Consider the following 17075-nt stretch of genomic DNA (forward strand, 5'->3'; position numbering starts at 1 on the left):
CCATAGCTAGGATTAAGGGTGTATTCTGTTTCGCGGCTCCGTGCGGGCAGCTGCTGGGAGGAGTTGTGGCTCCATAGCTAGGATTAAGGGTGTATTCTGTTTCGCGGCTCCACGTGGGCAGCTGCTGGGAGGAGTTGTGGCTCCATAGCTAGGATTAAGTACTAGTATGTTAGATCTGTGAGAGGAGGTCAGAAGTTTAGGACTAGTGTTAGAAGTCAAACGAAATCATGCTTACATGGCGCAGGTCGAGATATCGCAAGGTGAAAGCTGCAAAATGTGTCGGGATCTCTCGAGCAACAGTCTGTGCAGATGAACTTGGATGTTTCTGTGAATGTGAGATGTCAGCAGCTGCAATGACATGTGAGTATCATCCATGCTTACTGTGCGACAACTGGGCCCAATGTCGCAGCCTCCTCCGCAGCGGGTTTTGTGACTGATGATGGCAGCGAGCGGAGGAGTCTGTGCTGACAGCTTGATCCATTTCAACTGCCCATCAGGGTCGACAGCTTGACCCATTTTAACTGTCTGCCGGGGTCGTCTGTCATCCAGGGCACACAGCAGCACAGAAAAGGGAAGATAAAATAGGGGAAAAAAGTGCAACCAATTGGACGGCTGCAACGGCAGAATAAATGGCTGAAACACAGTGTGGCCCTCGGGGAATGTGGCAGGCAGGGCCCACGGCAGGACCTGGTCAGATTGCTTGAGATCGATCACACGGGGGGGTTTCAGCACTTTCCGTTGAGAGAAAGGCAGTTTTCGAGCAGCTGGGCTCAAGCAGTAGGACAGAATTAAAGCGGTTATAATGTAGCAGTCGTGCAGACGAGAGGTGGCAGTGTCCAGACTACATAGTGTCCGAGGGCGAACAACAGCAGAGCAAGGTCGGCAATGCGCACACCCTCCTTGGCGCTCAGCGCGGTGCTTCTTACGGCATTTACTAAAACGGGCTACATGGCGCTGGAATACTTTCTTTTCAATACAACACAGCCGACGTACTTCCTGTACTCTGACGGTTACCTCGCTTGCCTTACGCGGGGGGGTTACCAGCGAAGTTACCACTGGGGATTAGTCAAGGTCGGTAACCTGGTGTATATTCTATATACTATTATAAGATTTTGATAAACTATAATCAGATGACATCTTATAAGTAAGTCAAGAGTATAATATTGTTAGAAGCTTACTATAGATTACTAAGCAATATACCAGTTATTAAATAACATTACAGACTATTATAATGTTTTCATTTAAAAAGCACTAGCATTTTCTTGTAACTTTTTTGTATAGACATATAGATGGCAGGCTGGACTATTGCAGTGCTGTTACCAAATATTCATAAGTGAAATATTTGATGAATAGTGTACTAAAATATTATGGTGCAGTTATTGATGATACTTAGAGTATCTAAATAATATTATAAGTTATTCTAATACTTTATTTCTTTCTAGTATTTGTATAAAATGAATTTTTGCATAAATCTAGTTGAAAGAAAAACAGAGTTTCAGAGCTTCAAGAAATAATACACTAGCAAGAAAGACCTGAGCTCTTTATACTTATTAGTAAAGTAAATTTTCACCTAAAGTGACTGCTTTGAGTGATTACAAATGGTGAAACTTTTAAATAGATACTGAATAAAAATACAACATGCTATGTGATGCAATGGACCACTCTTCATAAGTAATCAACTACTAAGGAGTAATATAAAATAATTAATGCACGTGGGAACAATTAAATGATGGCAGGAACACAGGACCTCAGGAATTGTTACTGCCATGTGGAGCAATGGCCCACTTCCCACAAGTTGGTGATAAGCACCTCATGGTCGAAGCCTCGTGTACTTCAAGTGATGTCTCATAAGATACAATTGCTCAAATATAACGGACACTATTCCGACCTCCCCATATTACTGATGCTGCCATGTCTTCAAAGCATGCGTGGAAAGTGGTAAGTACTGCAGTCAGTTCTTACATTTTCAATCCTCATGCATGGAATGCCAAGAACTCATACTTGTATATTGAGGCTATCATCGACAATGAAGAGGAGGAGGAAGAGGAAGAGAAGAAGGAAGAAGAGAAGGAGGAACTGGGTAAGTGTCTCAGCTGCATTATTGAATATATCTTACAGCTTGTTTTCAGCTGAATTGCTCGCTGACATCCAACATGCTCAACAAGCTCAGGCATGTCTTGATGATGCATGTGTCGGCGATGATGCTGCTGATGCAAAAGCCATGGCCCAGTCTATTACAGAGAGAGACCTGGCAGCTAGACGTGCACAGCAGGCCTCACAGTCGGGTGGCGCAGTCATCTCTCTTGCCCTCGATGGAATTCACCTTCAAGCCACAGAAAATGGTTTCCTCTCTCCTTGGGTATGCATCTCACATGGTACATATAAGCACAATGTGGCCTTCATGGAGTCGCAAGAGGACTCCCTCCTCTGCGTCTGGGTGGTTCCGTGCCTGGCCACTACAAAAAAGTGGCAGCACGGAAGAGCCTCTCAGCAACTGATGCCACCAGCATTACTGAAGGAGTTGTTCAGAAGCTGTGACACAAAGTGAAGGTGATCAGCTGATACATATTCTCAAGGGCAAGAAGTTCAAAGGTGGCCTCCTGCAGCTCGAACTCACTTTGGACCAGGTGACTTTCGACGTCCACATGACTCAAAACGACGTATTCGTCTTCAATGCAGCAAAATTCATGCCAAAGACAGTGATAGCGAAGCTCATCCTATTCTGTGTTGACTTTGAACTGGCTGCAGGCATGCACATGATTGTTATACAGGGTGAGCAATGCGACCTCATCAGTGTCATACATTCAGTCATTAGTGAACAGGCTACGATAATCAATTTCTACCACAAGAAGTTGGATGATGAACTTTCATCTCTTGTGCTACCTGTAACTCAGTTACACCCCCTTTGGGCAGCTGGTGATGTGGTCAAAGTTAAGATGGGCCTCCATGCAGGCTTGGAAGGGCAAGTGATTGCCGTAGATAATTTCGATGTCACGATTGTTCATGTGAACAAAGTTGAGGTATGTTGTGCACTTCTCATGCAATTGTGATCCTTAATAGTGGAACTTTCCTCAGCATGTACATTCTACATATGATGATGCTTCCAAGTACTGAACTTTTCTCAGTGAACTAGAAATCCAATAATGGGAGTCTTTCATACTTCTTCTGTGTTGGAAACCTCTGAGGTATGTCCTGTCACCTGCGACATTATCGATGCTCAAAACTCGATATAGCATCATATGTTACTCTGGAATTTCTTACTCACAGAGTCCGAGGCAGAATGGACCTCAATACAGCCAACGGTGACAGTCTCAAGGCCGGGAGAGCAGCACCCCTCACACCCTGAGATGCAAACAGAGGAAGAGGTGGAGATGGAGCTTGCCCTCAAGTATTCTGACTGCCAGAATCCCAACATCAGGTGAGCAGTGCATGTCATCAAAGGTCCTTTGAAGGGATTTGTGGGCACATTGCGAAACATCACGTACCACGGCAATTATGAGGTTGAGCTTGAAGCCAAGCTTTTAACCTCGAGGGGCATCCTTTTGTTCTGAAAGCCTGAGATTGCATTCCGATCAGAAGAAAGGTAAGATTCATTACTTGTAGTTCTGGTCATATCTAACTGCCTCATTGCAGGAGCAACATCGACACGGTGGAGCGTGGTTTGCTCCCTGAGCAGCCTCGGACCCCATTAGGCCATGAATTAGAACCCGCATCACACAACACAGACTCAGTGTAGGCATATTCAGTGGAACTTGATAGTGCGTAACTGCCCTGCCACTACCAAGTGTCCGCTGAATCCACATTATGGACCCGATGGATTGACATCTTCAGTTGAACCTAATGGTGCATAGCCTCATCATCGATACAAAATGTCCGCTGAATTCACATCAGGCCCCAATGGATGGATGCTGGATGTGGCTGTGGCACCTGTGTTCCATACTTATCACTTCAAGCTCATGTGCACAGCCAGTCAACTCCGAAATGAGCTGATGACCACAGTGAAGGGAGCCTTCCCAGTGGATGGCAAGGTGCGATGCGAATACCGGATGTGACAGCTGGAATATGCGATGTCTCTCGGCAAGATCTTGCCATATTGTGATCAGGCCCAGGCAATTATGCAATCATGTGTAAGCGTGGCCCCAACTTTGGAGCGTACAGCAAAATGATGTGGGGTGTGGCAGACCCGCTTATTCTAGTGCTGGAAGAAGGCGGCAGGATGCTTAGGGTGGATAGGAATGACTTGGCCCAGCTTGTGCGCAAATAAGTGGTTTCCTCATAATTTTACGTGCTGTTCCTGTCCCTTGCCCCTCATCGTTGCATCCTGTGCTGTTTGTCAATGTCCTGTCATTTGCTGCTTTCTCATTATATACAATTAATTGACCGAACTTATGCTTGTGCAATCTCCCACGATCAGTTGAAAAGCCGCTGAGTGGTACACTTGGTGATTCAATAACCACTAAGCAAACATTGAGTGTGCCACTCATCAAGCTGCTTAGCAGCGCTATGAGTGTCTGACCCCCTTACAGTTTGAATATTGGGCTGAGGGTTTGAGGCCCTGACATCTCACCTTATATATAGACTCTAATGTCAAATGTTAAATGATCACACATTGTAACTTTGTGTCGTCCTTATACTAGTTTGATATTTAATCTGTTGTCTGCCCCGAAAGGCATAATGTCGATCAGAATTTCTTCCTGCTGGACATGCCAAATGAGACCTAAAATTTTCGGACAAATGTTATATGGTAACATAGCCATTTGCGAATATTGTATATGTCACAATATCACACATTATCAATGTGTGATTTGGGTATTGCATGCCCAAACATCGGGCCTTACATTGTAAACATATTTTCGACCGTCGAAGCTACATACAGGCCATCATACATGTACAATGTTAGGTCAGATGTTCCCACAATGTAAGGAACTTAGATATTAGTCCCCATCTCTGGTGTGTGCATGAATGGCCATGTAAGTATACTCGTGTGCATACTACTTGCCATGTGACCGACCTTAGTCTCCCAAAGGCAGACTGACACTCTGCTTCAACCTTCATTCCTCAGGATATCCATGTCTGGTGTCTGCTATCTATAAGGGGGTCCTTATCGGTAGGTTGGGTATTTTCATCTCTGCAAATCACATGCACATGTGATGCATCAAAACATGTTCTCATCTACCCATGCAAGTCTCACATTTCTGCCGCATCCTCATAGCTCTCTGGTGCACAGGGTGTTCTCCTGTTATGTACTGTCTGTGGACTGAATGTATTTTTAGAAAATCTATGCCTCACGACCCTCAGAACAGCTAAATCCACTAGTACTGTATTTTAGGTGGGGGATACCAGGATGCTGCACTGTTTACAGCAATGGTAGTGGTAGCCAGAGTGACTCCCAATTAGTCTTCTGGACTTCTTCAACTGTCTTATGCTAGACGGAGTAACAAAATTATTGGGATATGACTGTGTCCAAGTTCAAGCCAAAACTTTCACAACTCATCCTCAGTAGTTGCTTCTCTTGTTACCTAGTGCAGAGCAGGGGTATACCCCTACCCTTACCCTCCAAGGGTACATACCCTTGACCAGGGATAAGGGTATGGGTAAGGGTACCAAACCCTGAGGGTATACCCCTCAATCTTTGCTCTTATTTGAGAAAATGACATTATATATATTAAGTCTGAGGTTTGTACCCCTCTTCTTTTATCTTTAAAGCTTCTGTAAACATGATTCAAGTTGTACTCAGACTGTACATACTCTATATTCACCCTGTAGTTACTATCTACATCATATATACTATAGGTAGTAATACCCTCCAAGGGTACATCAGGAAAACCCAACTTTTACTTAAAGGTGTCCTTATATGACTGAAATGCACTTATGGGCCTTAAATAAGGTAAAAAAGGACAAAAAGTCCATAAGTCATATTTCCTTAGAGACTTAAAAGTCGACTTTTGGGAACTTATGGACCTTAAATAAGGCAAAAAAAGAACAAAAAGTCGGAATAAGTCCCATAAGTAAAAGTTGGGTTTTCCTGATGTACAAGGGTTTGAAAATCCATACCCCTACCCTTACCCTCCGATACCCTTACCCTTGACCCTCAGTAAAAACTGGAAGTCAATTAAAGTCTGGTGTTGTCGGGTTGAGGTCAATGGGATTCAAAATTTTGGCACCATGGTCAGGTAAAGTCCATAGAAGTCTGTTTACAGTCACCAAACTCATCATGCCAAGAAATTATGTGATCAAATGCCATCAAATTCTAGTCTGTAAAAGTCAGACACTGCAGTTAATTCTCTCAGAATACATGGCATTCTGGAGCTTATATGTTGCTTTTTTCTGCACTGAGGGGTTGGAACATAACCGTACAGACATGGTCTAAACTATATGAGGTCATGCACTATAAGAAAACCATAAGAGTAGTCACAAGTAGTCATTAATAGTCAAATTTGCCAAAATTTTGAAACTGGCTGACTACATTTTGACTTCCGGTTTTTACTGAGCTTGACCCTTGAGGGTTATCCATACCCTTGCTCTGCACTATTGTTACCCATTGGATGTGCTTCTTTTGCTTGTCTCCTACAGCTTAAAAGGCATGCCATTTGACTGAGATATCTCGAATGTAACAACAACTGCTTCCCTGGAGTATATAGTATCTGCGGTGAGCTTGCGGCGAGCGCTTGTTCTTTCATTTCCAGCTTCGACTCATTTTCTTGCAGGCGATTACGCAATTCCTTCCCTGCAAGTCCAAGCTCCGAACTAAATTGGGGACCTACCGATAAGCCCCCCGCGTTACACCTGTTTGCATAAAAAACTGCAGATCGCGATTTTGCAACTATTTGTCCCGCGCAAATAACACCATATGCGGTAGACCAGGTGGCGCTGGAAATCCTCGGCATAGCCTGGTGCAGGCCTCGTAGGCACCGGATGCATCGGAAAGGAGTTGAGGTTGTAGAACTTGCATGCCTGCAGAGACCCGCGGCCCTCACGAAGCCCTCAAACAAGTCGAGCAGGCAAACCAGATTTTTTGCCCGCCACCCGACATACCATGTAAGGGAATATTTGTTCCGAACAAGCAGCTCGCCGCGAGTCGCGATCTGCAGTTTTTTATGCAAACGGGTGTAAAAACTAGACTAACCGACCTCCCATATATACTTAACCTCAGGCGACTCCTGTGATCGAAAAGTATGGCAAGCAAATCGCCATGTCCTTATCTCTCATCTCCCCATCTTTTATACATACTCCCCTCTCGCCATTCTTTCTCCCATCTTCGCCGTAACCATGCTCGATGATCATCATCATTCCAAGCGCAGAGCTGTCGACACGCTCAACCCAGACGTACCATCTGTAATCCTTGCGCGTCCCGATCTCGAAGCTGTAAACGAACTTTTCGGTACCATGAAACTTATTGTGAACATTTTGGGCTCGACGGTCGATACACTCGGTGATCATACAGTGAAACTGACTGAGCTTCGATCGGCGCTGGACGCTGATTGCCACGCAAGTCTGTTTCACTGCTCTGTTTTGACCGGTCTGAGATCGATCTGCAGGTTTGCCTGCTCAGCGAACAGCTCAATACTCAGTGTCAGCGGCAAGAGGAACGCATGCAACGTTTCAAGGACTCTCTCAGTGAACAATTCGAGAATGGTCTTCGATCCCACATCACAGAGCAGGTGTGCGTGTTAACACGAGAACTTGTCCGCAAAGAGATAGCGGATAGAGTGTGCCACCAGGTAAGGAATCTTCCCAATCATCTTTCCCACATATAACCGGACCTCCGCGTGCGTCCTCGCAAAATAGCTTACTGTCCTTTTACCGGACTCTCTGCGAGAGAAAATCACGCTGTACAGGAGGCGCATACTCTCCGTCAGAGTTAGTCTGCACAACTCGTACGTCGTTCGAATTCGCAATTGCGCATATCGGCGGCTCATGATTCGCACATACCTGCGTCCGCGGATCTCCCCCGTTCCAGGGAGGCTCGGAGACTCAATGGTCTAATCTGCTCAGCAGCCCCCGGCGAACCGCTCCGTGCGCTCCTCCGCCCTCTACGCCCGTCAATCTTGCAGGAGGAGATGTCACCTCGTCCACTCTTCTTGAACACCTCACATCATGTCTCTCTTTCTTCAATCCCGGATGATGACTACCGACCCACGCCTTCGCCTCTCTTTCCATCTAATCTTACCTTCCTATCTCAGCTTGGACCGGACGAAATGAAGACACTCATGAGCGACTATGGTTTACACGAGTCGCATGCGGAGGACAAGGGGTTAGCAGACTGCGGATTAATCGCAGCTGATGAAAGAACGTCCGCTGTGGATATGTCTCGGTTTATGTCGTATATTGGGGTCAGTCTCGCCTTGATTTTGATCTGTGTGGCCCGAAGACCAATCCCCTTACTTGCTCTTTTCATAGATTGCACCTCACCTTATACCCTAAGTTCCGTGCCTATCCTGACTCGGGACTATGTGACTACGGGAAGGATATCTCGATCTCTAGTGTAAGATGTCCACTAGAGTACCACCGCCCTTTCACTAAGGGCACGTCGTAAAACACTGTAGCAGGAAAGAGCTCATCGACGATTTGTGTTGACGCTGGAACATGGAGTGGTGGTGTTGAGGGCAGTCCCGACGCAATCTATGTCTATAAGTAACGGTTGAGGGACTTCCATGCACCCGTTTGTACCTCTCATTGCGTCGAAGATGTAGTGTAGCTCAATGAATTTGTCTTCTGGTGTCTTCGCACACAAGCACGCATACAGTCTTATACCGGTCCTCGGGCCACCCAAATATTGTCTGGCATGGTGTAGCATACCCAACGCTTTCTCGTAGATCAGCATGCACACAGTCGACCTTGACGTGACATTTCGCCGATAAGGCTCACCGCCCTTGCTCGAAGTCTCTTCCTCATCCTTGCTGACCACCTATGGCCATAAATGCACTGCAGAAACATTGTGGTATGTATGAACATACCTAATGTCAAAAACATTGGGCTTTCATCTTGAACTGAGTAAGATGCGAGCACTTTTGTGCAAATTTCAGTCAGCTTCTGCATCTCCAGGCAGATCTAGAGCCCATATGACCTTCACAGGCTGGGATAACATAGCTTTAGTATATTCAGACATGATCAAAATTTTTTGAAGAGAAAATATGGCCAGGAAGCCAGAAAATGCGGGGTGGCCCGAGGACCGACATAAGGCTGTACGCGGTTCAATTCGCAACAGCAGACTACGTTCAAGGGTGTATTGTTCTTTCTTCTCTTGAATACCATTATATTCACAAAGTGCAATAGTAATACATGAAATATCCACACTAACATCCTGAGTCTGCGACTTGACCAGGAATATCTATCATTCGACGTCGAATGAAAGTCATGAAAACACATCAACGAGCACCAGAAACAGCAAATAACCATAATTACTTGGTTGAAGAGATAATTTGTGAGTGTATGCGATTAGACGGAACAGTGATATTGTATACGGGTGCGACTGGCGTCAAGATTGAGTCGGCAGCCCTATTAACATGCTTCGTCGTCGTCGAGCTCTCTCAAGTGGCGCCAAAGTCTCATTGCCAGGGCTGGACACACCGCTAAGATCGTCCGCAACATCTGAAGCTACGGTGGCCCACCGTTAGAGATACAACCCCTTGGAGACAACACAGAAAACAACATACACGGTGAATCTGCAGCCATAGCTTGTACTGCATTCAGCACTACGGTCCCATCAGCTTCGACAGATCCAGAATGGGTGGGTACATGGGTGGGAGCTGCAAAATGGAACTGTTTAGGTAACATAGACCGTCGCCGCTACAAACAGGGCATCAGAAGCCAGGAAATGCATAATTAGGCAAAACAGACCTTGTTCGTTCCCGCGACATTGAGCCCGTCCAAGTCGACCAAGAATCTCGTTTCGTCTGCTCGCGCTCTATTTTCAACACACTCTACCACCCATGCAATGCCCACGACGAGCGGTTTCGGCTCGTTCAACAGCCTAGTGGGAATCAGAGAATACAGTAACCGTGGGACAAGTAACGTACCGATATCGAGTCAAGGTGCTCATCAGGCCGTTCTTGTATACAACATGTGTACAACTCTGTCCAACTCGCGTCAAGATCTAGATAAACAGCAGCTCAGCAATCGCACCGGGGACAGATGGTAGGCAAATGCACCCTCGCGCCCATGCCCCTCAGCATGTCGATGAACAGTGCACCCGCGTCGTCACCATCGTCAGTCCGAACGTCGACAAATATGACGCATTCCTTGAGGACCGACCATGAACCAGATGGTTCGACCATCTCCGTAGTAATGGAAGTTGCGGGACTTTCTCCGTCCTTACGGGCTGAGACATGGGCACCTTTACCTGCGGCTTGGCTCAATTTGCCAGGCGCAGTATGTGCACCAGTTGGCACCAGAGCTCGACTGCCGCCCATGGAGCGGAGAGTGCTCCTCCTGCTGCCAGGCAGAGTCGCAAGGATCGTTGTTTCATCTGGCGTAGAAGAGAAAGGAGGAGTCTGCGGTAGAGATGACAACGATTGGGATAGAAAATGAGAGGCCAGGGATGCCCGACGTGAAGTACTCTTCCAGATATCCTGTGCCAGATTTCCGTCGTCAGCACCTTCAGAACCATCGACGGCAGGAACAACAATTCCGTCTACATTGCTTGCCGCTTGCAGGATCTCCGAAGGTGACGAGCACGATTCAACTTCCATGATTCCGCTGCCCTTCACAGGGCTCCCTTGCACACTTGGCAAGGTAGTCTTCTGACTGGCTTTTTGAGTTACACGACTTCTTCCTGCGACGGCAGGTCCAGAAAGTGTGCCTACCCCAAAGAACCTAGGGCGGTTCTTATCGGATCCTGCTTGAATCCTTCTAACGGCAATCATATTTCTTGGTCTCCCAGCGATGATACCAGAGTGAACGTTTATTCGTTTCTGAGTTCTGGCTATGGAAGAATTTGCGGTAGGGATCTCCAGATTGGATGCGCGCGAACTCGTACAAGGCGTAGACAAGTTGCCGTGAGTGGCTGCCTTATTCAATGGCACTGTGGGAAGCTGAGGTTCGACTAACACCGGGTCCTTAATGTCAGCATGAGCTCTGACGCTCTTATCACCCAGAGTCACGGGCCTGACGTTCTGAGTGTGATCGTTGTCCCCGGAGTTCATAGGTTCAGAATCGAACCCCATACTCGTACTTGGCCTGGACGGTGCAGGCATGCTCAGTTTCATGAGCGCAACGGAGAGATTAGACAGCGATGAAGATGAAAATCGTTGTTCGGCAGTGCCCCTGGGTGTGCGTGGAGGGGCATCGGAACGGGGTTTGGTTGGAGAGGAGGGCTGAGATTTGGCAGCGGAACTTGATGTGGGTCGCGCGAAGGAGAAAGACAGTGATCGCTTGCGAGACAAACCGCTCGATAATGACGATGCCGGAGCCGCAGAAGTGCTTGGAAGATTTGCTGTAACATGCGTTCTCTCAAGTTAATATAGAACTGAATGGAAAGTGTCACGATTAGCTCACCAGAGGTGCCCGGCTTTACAGGAACGTCATCTTCATTTCTTCTGTTCTGAGCCTGACGAAGAGACGCAGATCGTGTCATGCGTCCACCGAGTGGGAATTGCGTGACTGTAGCAGTCCGCTTGGGCAGTCTTCCTTTGATCTTTTGAATCGGTTTATCGCGTTGAGTGTGATCTTCCCCTTTGGTGAAGATTAGATGGGTTGAAGATACAGCAGAAGGACGAGGGAGGCGACTGGCACTGGTAGAAGGAGTCGGGGGCGGAACGACGAATGCAGGATGAACGGAGGGGTTATGGGTAGCCCGACTGTGGACAAGCCGAGGTATGGAGACAGGGCATGCAGGTACAGAAGTATCTGAGGAATGCTGTTGATGGGTGGGTGGCAATGGCGCGGATGGAAGTGGAGTGAGCGGGGAGAGAGGAGGTAGAGTAAGTGGCTTGGTTCGGGAAGCGCGGGGAGTTGCGGCTTGAATATGGAAAACGGGCGGAGTTGGCGGAGAGAGCGTAAAAGGGTTGGTGGACTGACGCTCTGCATTGGTGACGTCCACGGGGGGCAGAGATGCTATACGGAGTGGAACAGTGGCCTTGGACGGCGACGGAGGAACCTTGGTGAGGTCGAGATGCGGAAAATTTGTGTGGACGGGTGCAGACTGAGAACGTCGATGTGGTTTGGAATTGTCCATCGGAGGTTGGAGAGGCGACGGTGTGGAGGATGGATTGGTGTACGCTAACTGGTTCTCGAGACGGAGGTCGTGATGCTTGGGCCTCTTGACATCGCGCTCGGGAGAAGGAGGATCTTTGGACGGTCTCTTTGGACGGTCGACCACGAAGGACGGCATGTCGACTTCGCGGGGCGGAGATGGGTGGATGTTTCGTCGGGCGGTCCTAGCATCCTTGAGTGGAGAGCGAGCGAGATGGAGACAAAAGTCTGGCAATGTCAGCTGGGACCGAGTGCTCTTGGACATGTCTGACGACGAGGACGAGGACAACTACGAAGATGAGGGTGAGGACTAGGGCCTACGACGCGGTCACGTGGTGGCGTGTTGCAGTCGAACCAGGGTTCCCACGATATCTCGTCCTTGCCCTCTATCTCCAGATCTCCTCCTCGTCTATCTCCTTCTCCCCGTCGTCGCCCACGATGAGTACAGCGCTGCCCCTCCGTGACCGCCCTCAGTCAAACTCCCCAGATCCTCCTGGGGGTTGGTCCCCAGGCCAGTCCACCACTCCCCTCCGTATTGCCAAACGTGACTCCCTCCAACCCATCCAGCTCTCCCGTAGACAGTCTTCCAGCTATAAACATCTGAGAAGTAATCATCTTGTGACAAAGTCTCCGTTCAGATCCCAAATCCCTACCCCCTCCAAGTCTCCATCCACTCACACTCCTTCCCCTCGTCGCGCAAGTGGTGAAAAAAGACCCAGACCCTCTTCCCTGATATCTCAGGCAGAGAACGAGCATCCTTTGGGCTTCAAACGGCGCCAATCTAAGGGCTTTCAAGGTCTGCTTCAGAAAGAACCCGTCACCAAGAGCCCTTTCAAGCAGTCCGCCACCCTAGACCTCGACGTCGAAGACGTCCCTCCTCCTCTACCCCCTAAATCACCCCGCGTCCCCTCTCCATCCCCAGGCCGCCCTTCTCTTGTATCAAAGCGTCTACATGGTCCTCGCCATTCCGGTAGCGCAGTCTCCAACGATCGTCGATCTAGGCGTAAGACGGTCACATTTGACGAGCGCTGCGATGTTGTCGAGTTCGACGTGGAAGAAGATGTGGTCGATATCTCTCTCGAATTAGACCGAGGCGACCCTACTGACGCTGATGACCCATTCCTGGAGGTCGATGACGGCTCTGACGGCTCACAGCCTGCTAGTGATACCATCAGCGGTCTCGCTGATTCCCTTCTGGACGGCCCGCACACCCCTCCTCGTACTACGAATAGGCTACCCGATGGCCTAGAGACCGAGGATGGTGTTCCACTTGGACGAAGCCATCATGCAGACCGCTTTGCTCTTCATCGTCACAACCACGAATCACCACCGATCGTGCAGGATTCACCTGACGCAACGCCGCGTCTTTCTCCTGCTGTCTCCCCTCGAGCCTCATCCTCAGTGGAACGACACTCTCCAGCGCAAGAGATGGTTTATCCAGCCAATGGCTGTGAGCAGCTTGTCATCGAGGAAATAGATGAAGATGTGAACATGCTGCCCCCTTCCCCCTCCCCCATGAAATCCATCGCTTCACTGTCTAGTTTTCATGGGAATCCCGACGTCTCCCTGACCAATTTTCACGTGCATGTTCCCGCAGTCGACGATTCTCAGCGTAAGTGGTGACTACAGTTTAATAAAAATGAAACTCTTCACCATATTTTTCAGATGTCGATGAGGACGATCCTTTCGCATTCTCGGAGGTCGAAGTCCTACCTGCATCGGACCCGTTTTCACTGCCAGGTGTACCACCCGCTATCGTATCTCCAGGAAAGTCAATCGTTCATTCGGAGAATTTCACCCAGGGAAATGTATTTCGCTTACCAGATATTCCTCTTACTGTCGTTTCGCCGACTCCTCCTGGTAGAGCAGACGATCACGCCGTCTCTTTCGTCGCGTCACCTTCACGCAGCCCGTTGGAGTCTCCAATCCAGGCCGTATCGACGAAATCGAATTCCGTTTCTCCGTCCTATTCGCAAACAGAGTCACAACTCACGTTAAGTGAAGGGGAGGGGTCCTTGCTAGTACCGTTTCCTCTGCAGCGTACCTCGCCCAACGCTGGTAGCAATGCTGGTATCCTTGAAGAAGCGCCGTCACTCAAACCTTCTGATGCCTGCCGTCTCAGGCAGGATCAGGTGGAGTTCTCTGAAGATACAGGTGCTATAGGTTCCGCGGTTGGCAAGAACAAACATCTATTTGCAGAAGTCACAGGTGACAATACTACTGACGCTGATCCCTTGGAGGACGTCCACGTACCAGTCGCTTTTTTACCTGCTTTAGACAGAGGGAAGAATGTCACCCCTAACGGAATCATGACCATTGACCCCGATCCTCAGAACGATGATCCGCCTAGGCCAACAGCCCTTGTCCGTGCTCACATGGTGGATGGTGCGGACAGTAACCACATATTTGATGGCTTGCGTCTTGAGCTTGAGCGGGGATTCGCGATCGATAGCATGAACCTGGGTATGCTCAGCGGACTTGTGCAATTGGAGGACAAGAGTGCCCTCGATCGTCTGATGGACAACGTCGCGAATGATGTCAGTGGCTCTCCTGCGATTAATGGCCCCAGCATCATGAGTGCGTGCGAGCCTCTTGATGTCACCAATCGTGAACTTTCATCGGGCATCGGCAGTGCGAGCTCGACAGTCCTTTCGACGGGTTCAGGCAGATCACTTGACTGTGCATCTATCCCTGAGTCCACGACTGAAGCTCTGGATCGAGCCGACACGGCCTCGCGATCTGATGGCAGTGCTGGGATATCTTCTGCGTGTCTTGTAATTCAACCAAAGGATGCCATTCGTGCCCGCGAGGAACTGATCAAAGCCAAGAAGAAGCAGTCTCGTAGACGCGAAGCAGTGGAAGCTTTGGAGTACTCTCGCTCTCCGCCCTCGCTTGCAGCTCTCTCAAGACCGACCAGAAGGAGGAGTAGGAGCACTGGTGATGCAGACGCTCACTCGGTCGACTGCGCCGTAACTCGAGGACGGATGGCACTGACGGGTGGTCTCTTGGATATGTTTCCTAATGGAGGTGAGGACGGACGGTTTGCAGATACTGTCGAACGAGAACTACGGAAGCTGGAAGAACCTACGCGAAACGTAAGGTCACGACTTCATTCTTAGAACATCGCTTCGAGTGTTAATCCGTTCCATTCGAAAGTATCGTGTTCGGGAACACGAAGAGACCATTTATGCTTCGTCCGACGCCGACCAAGTTTCTCATTCGGACATGGCTGGTGATGTCAACTGCGGACGGGCGTGGAGGACTGTGAGAAGGCCTTCTGATATGGCAAGTCCTTCTCTCAGTCTCAGATGATTGTGACTCATAACGAATTAGAATGAGTATTCAAAGCAACTCAAGCAACTCCAAGCTCAGCAAAAGTCAGGCAAGGTGCATGGCAAAGTCTTCGTGAGAGGTATATTCCGGGTTCTGATTATAAGCATCTGCACATCTTAACTATATTGCAGTACTTGGCCTGAGGGGCATTAATGTGCCTCTTCCGCAACAGCCAACTACTATCACCTGCACCCTGAATAACGGCATCCACTTCGTCACCACTCCCGACTGTCAACTCGGCAGAGAATGCCGTATCGAGCAAGAATTTGAGTTGTGCGCAATTTGCTGCTGTACCTTGTGGCCGCACTGATAACATGTCGTCAATTCAGAATCGAGCATAGCAAGCTTGAATTCACCCTTACCATTAAAGTTCGCCGTGATCCGCACATTGTCTCGCAGTTCAAGGCAAATACACCTCTACCGCCACCGCCGGCTGTGCCACCTCCGGCTTCCAAAGGCGGCATGCGTGGTTTTTTCCTCGGCTCGTCTCCAAAGAAGGCGGGCAAGGTTTCTCCGCCATCCATACCTCATCCTGTGCGGAAGCTGGAGGAAAATCTTGCACGATACCTGAAGCCTGATGGTACCCTCGCAAGGGCGTTCGTGTCTTTCAGGGATATTGCCAAGCGCTGCGACACACGACTGTTCGAAACCGTATATCCTCTCATTGGTCAGAGGTGTGATGCGGGATCTTCCGTGAAAACCTTCCAGGTCGGCGATATCATACTACAATTCTTCAGATTGCCGCCCTTGTCAGGTATTCCTCTAAACCAACTTCCCCAAAGCTTGGAAGAGTGTCATCGTGGGTTACGACATATAAGCTGGCACAAAATGACATATTTCGAAGGCACTTTGACGCAGGACGGAGGCGATTGTAAGGTTGGCCATTCGCGTTTTTGACCCGCGGCTTTACTCTGACCAGTGAAACTTTACCACGCAGTCTTGGCGGAGGCGTCACCTTAGGATCGTTGGAGCGAATCTTATCGCTTATAACGACGTTACAAAGAAGGCGACTGCTACCATTGACCTCAAAAAGGCGGTATCCGTCGAGGACGACCGCGCCGGAGGATCAACGCTCATTAGGTCGACTGGAATGCGGGAGTCGTTGATCGACGACTATGACGGACCCTACGGAATCGAGCGCTCTTTCCGATTGGTATTTCCTCGCGACGAAGATATCACATTTTTTGCCGACAGTGACGAAGAGAAGATGCAATGGTTGGATCTCTTTTATCTTTCATAGTCAACAATGATTTTGACCATTCCGTCTCAGGTTGGAAGTGTTGCGGGCTTTGGTGGGCCATATTCCGCCTAATCCGTTGTGGGCGGAAGTAGTTTGGCAGAGGAAGCACGAGTTACAGCAACCTTCATATGCCTTATCGTATGATCCTCGTGATACCCCTCCACCTCTTGCATGATTGTCTATCTTATTCTTGTTATGTTCTGTATGTAAGCTGTTCGTACACGTCGTCTGTCGGCTTGCGGTGTCTGTTCGCGCATTCGGACTGACGTTGAGAGTCAGCCGCTTCAACGCGTTCTCGGGTAGATGTGCG

At 48.8% G+C, this 17075-nt stretch overlaps 5 protein-coding genes across 5 annotated transcripts; 3 read left to right on the forward strand and 2 right to left on the reverse strand.

The window, feature by feature from the left end:
- Positions 1 to 169: 169 nt before the first annotated feature.
- Positions 170 to 516, reverse strand: SCP_0306750 (hypothetical protein; the record flags this gene model as incomplete). Its single annotated transcript, XM_027756064.1, has 3 exons — positions 170 to 175; positions 236 to 325; positions 382 to 516. The coding sequence occupies 3 exons, from the start codon at positions 514 to 516 to the stop codon at positions 170 to 172; spliced, it is 231 nt and encodes a 76-aa protein (XP_027611865.1).
- Positions 517 to 1911: 1395 nt separating this feature from the next.
- On the forward strand, positions 1912 to 3114 carry SCP_0306760 (hypothetical protein; the record flags this gene model as incomplete). The annotated part of the gene is made up of 5 exons (XM_027756065.1): positions 1912 to 1938; positions 1993 to 2080; positions 2130 to 2359; positions 2577 to 3020; positions 3076 to 3114. 5 exons carry the CDS (start codon positions 1912 to 1914, stop codon positions 3112 to 3114), a joined length of 828 nt encoding a protein of 275 aa, XP_027611866.1.
- A 4155-nt stretch (positions 3115 to 7269) lies between these two features.
- On the forward strand, positions 7270 to 8424 carry SCP_0306770 (predicted protein; the record flags this gene model as incomplete). The annotated part of the gene is made up of 5 exons (XM_027756066.1): positions 7270 to 7488; positions 7539 to 7721; positions 7789 to 7877; positions 7961 to 8333; positions 8401 to 8424. The coding sequence occupies 5 exons, from the start codon at positions 7270 to 7272 to the stop codon at positions 8422 to 8424; spliced, it is 888 nt and encodes a 295-aa protein (XP_027611867.1).
- A 1054-nt stretch (positions 8425 to 9478) lies between these two features.
- Positions 9479 to 12457, reverse strand: SCP_0306780 (hypothetical protein; the record flags this gene model as incomplete). Its single annotated transcript, XM_027756067.1, has 6 exons — positions 9479 to 9597; positions 9657 to 9789; positions 9841 to 9973; positions 10020 to 10096; positions 10152 to 11434; positions 11497 to 12457. 6 exons carry the CDS (start codon positions 12455 to 12457, stop codon positions 9479 to 9481), a joined length of 2706 nt encoding a protein of 901 aa, XP_027611868.1.
- A 173-nt stretch (positions 12458 to 12630) lies between these two features.
- Positions 12631 to 16940, forward strand: SCP_0306790 (hypothetical protein; the record flags this gene model as incomplete). Its single annotated transcript, XM_027756068.1, has 8 exons — positions 12631 to 13804; positions 13858 to 15287; positions 15349 to 15477; positions 15526 to 15604; positions 15657 to 15798; positions 15855 to 16401; positions 16463 to 16740; positions 16796 to 16940. 8 exons carry the CDS (start codon positions 12631 to 12633, stop codon positions 16938 to 16940), a joined length of 3924 nt encoding a protein of 1307 aa, XP_027611869.1.
- Between the last annotated feature and the right edge of the window lie 135 nt (positions 16941 to 17075).

Source organism: Sparassis crispa (assembly GCF_003851025.1).
Source record: "Sparassis crispa DNA, contig_000002F, whole genome shotgun sequence".
Classification (NCBI taxonomy): domain Eukaryota; kingdom Fungi; phylum Basidiomycota; class Agaricomycetes; order Polyporales; family Sparassidaceae; genus Sparassis; species Sparassis crispa.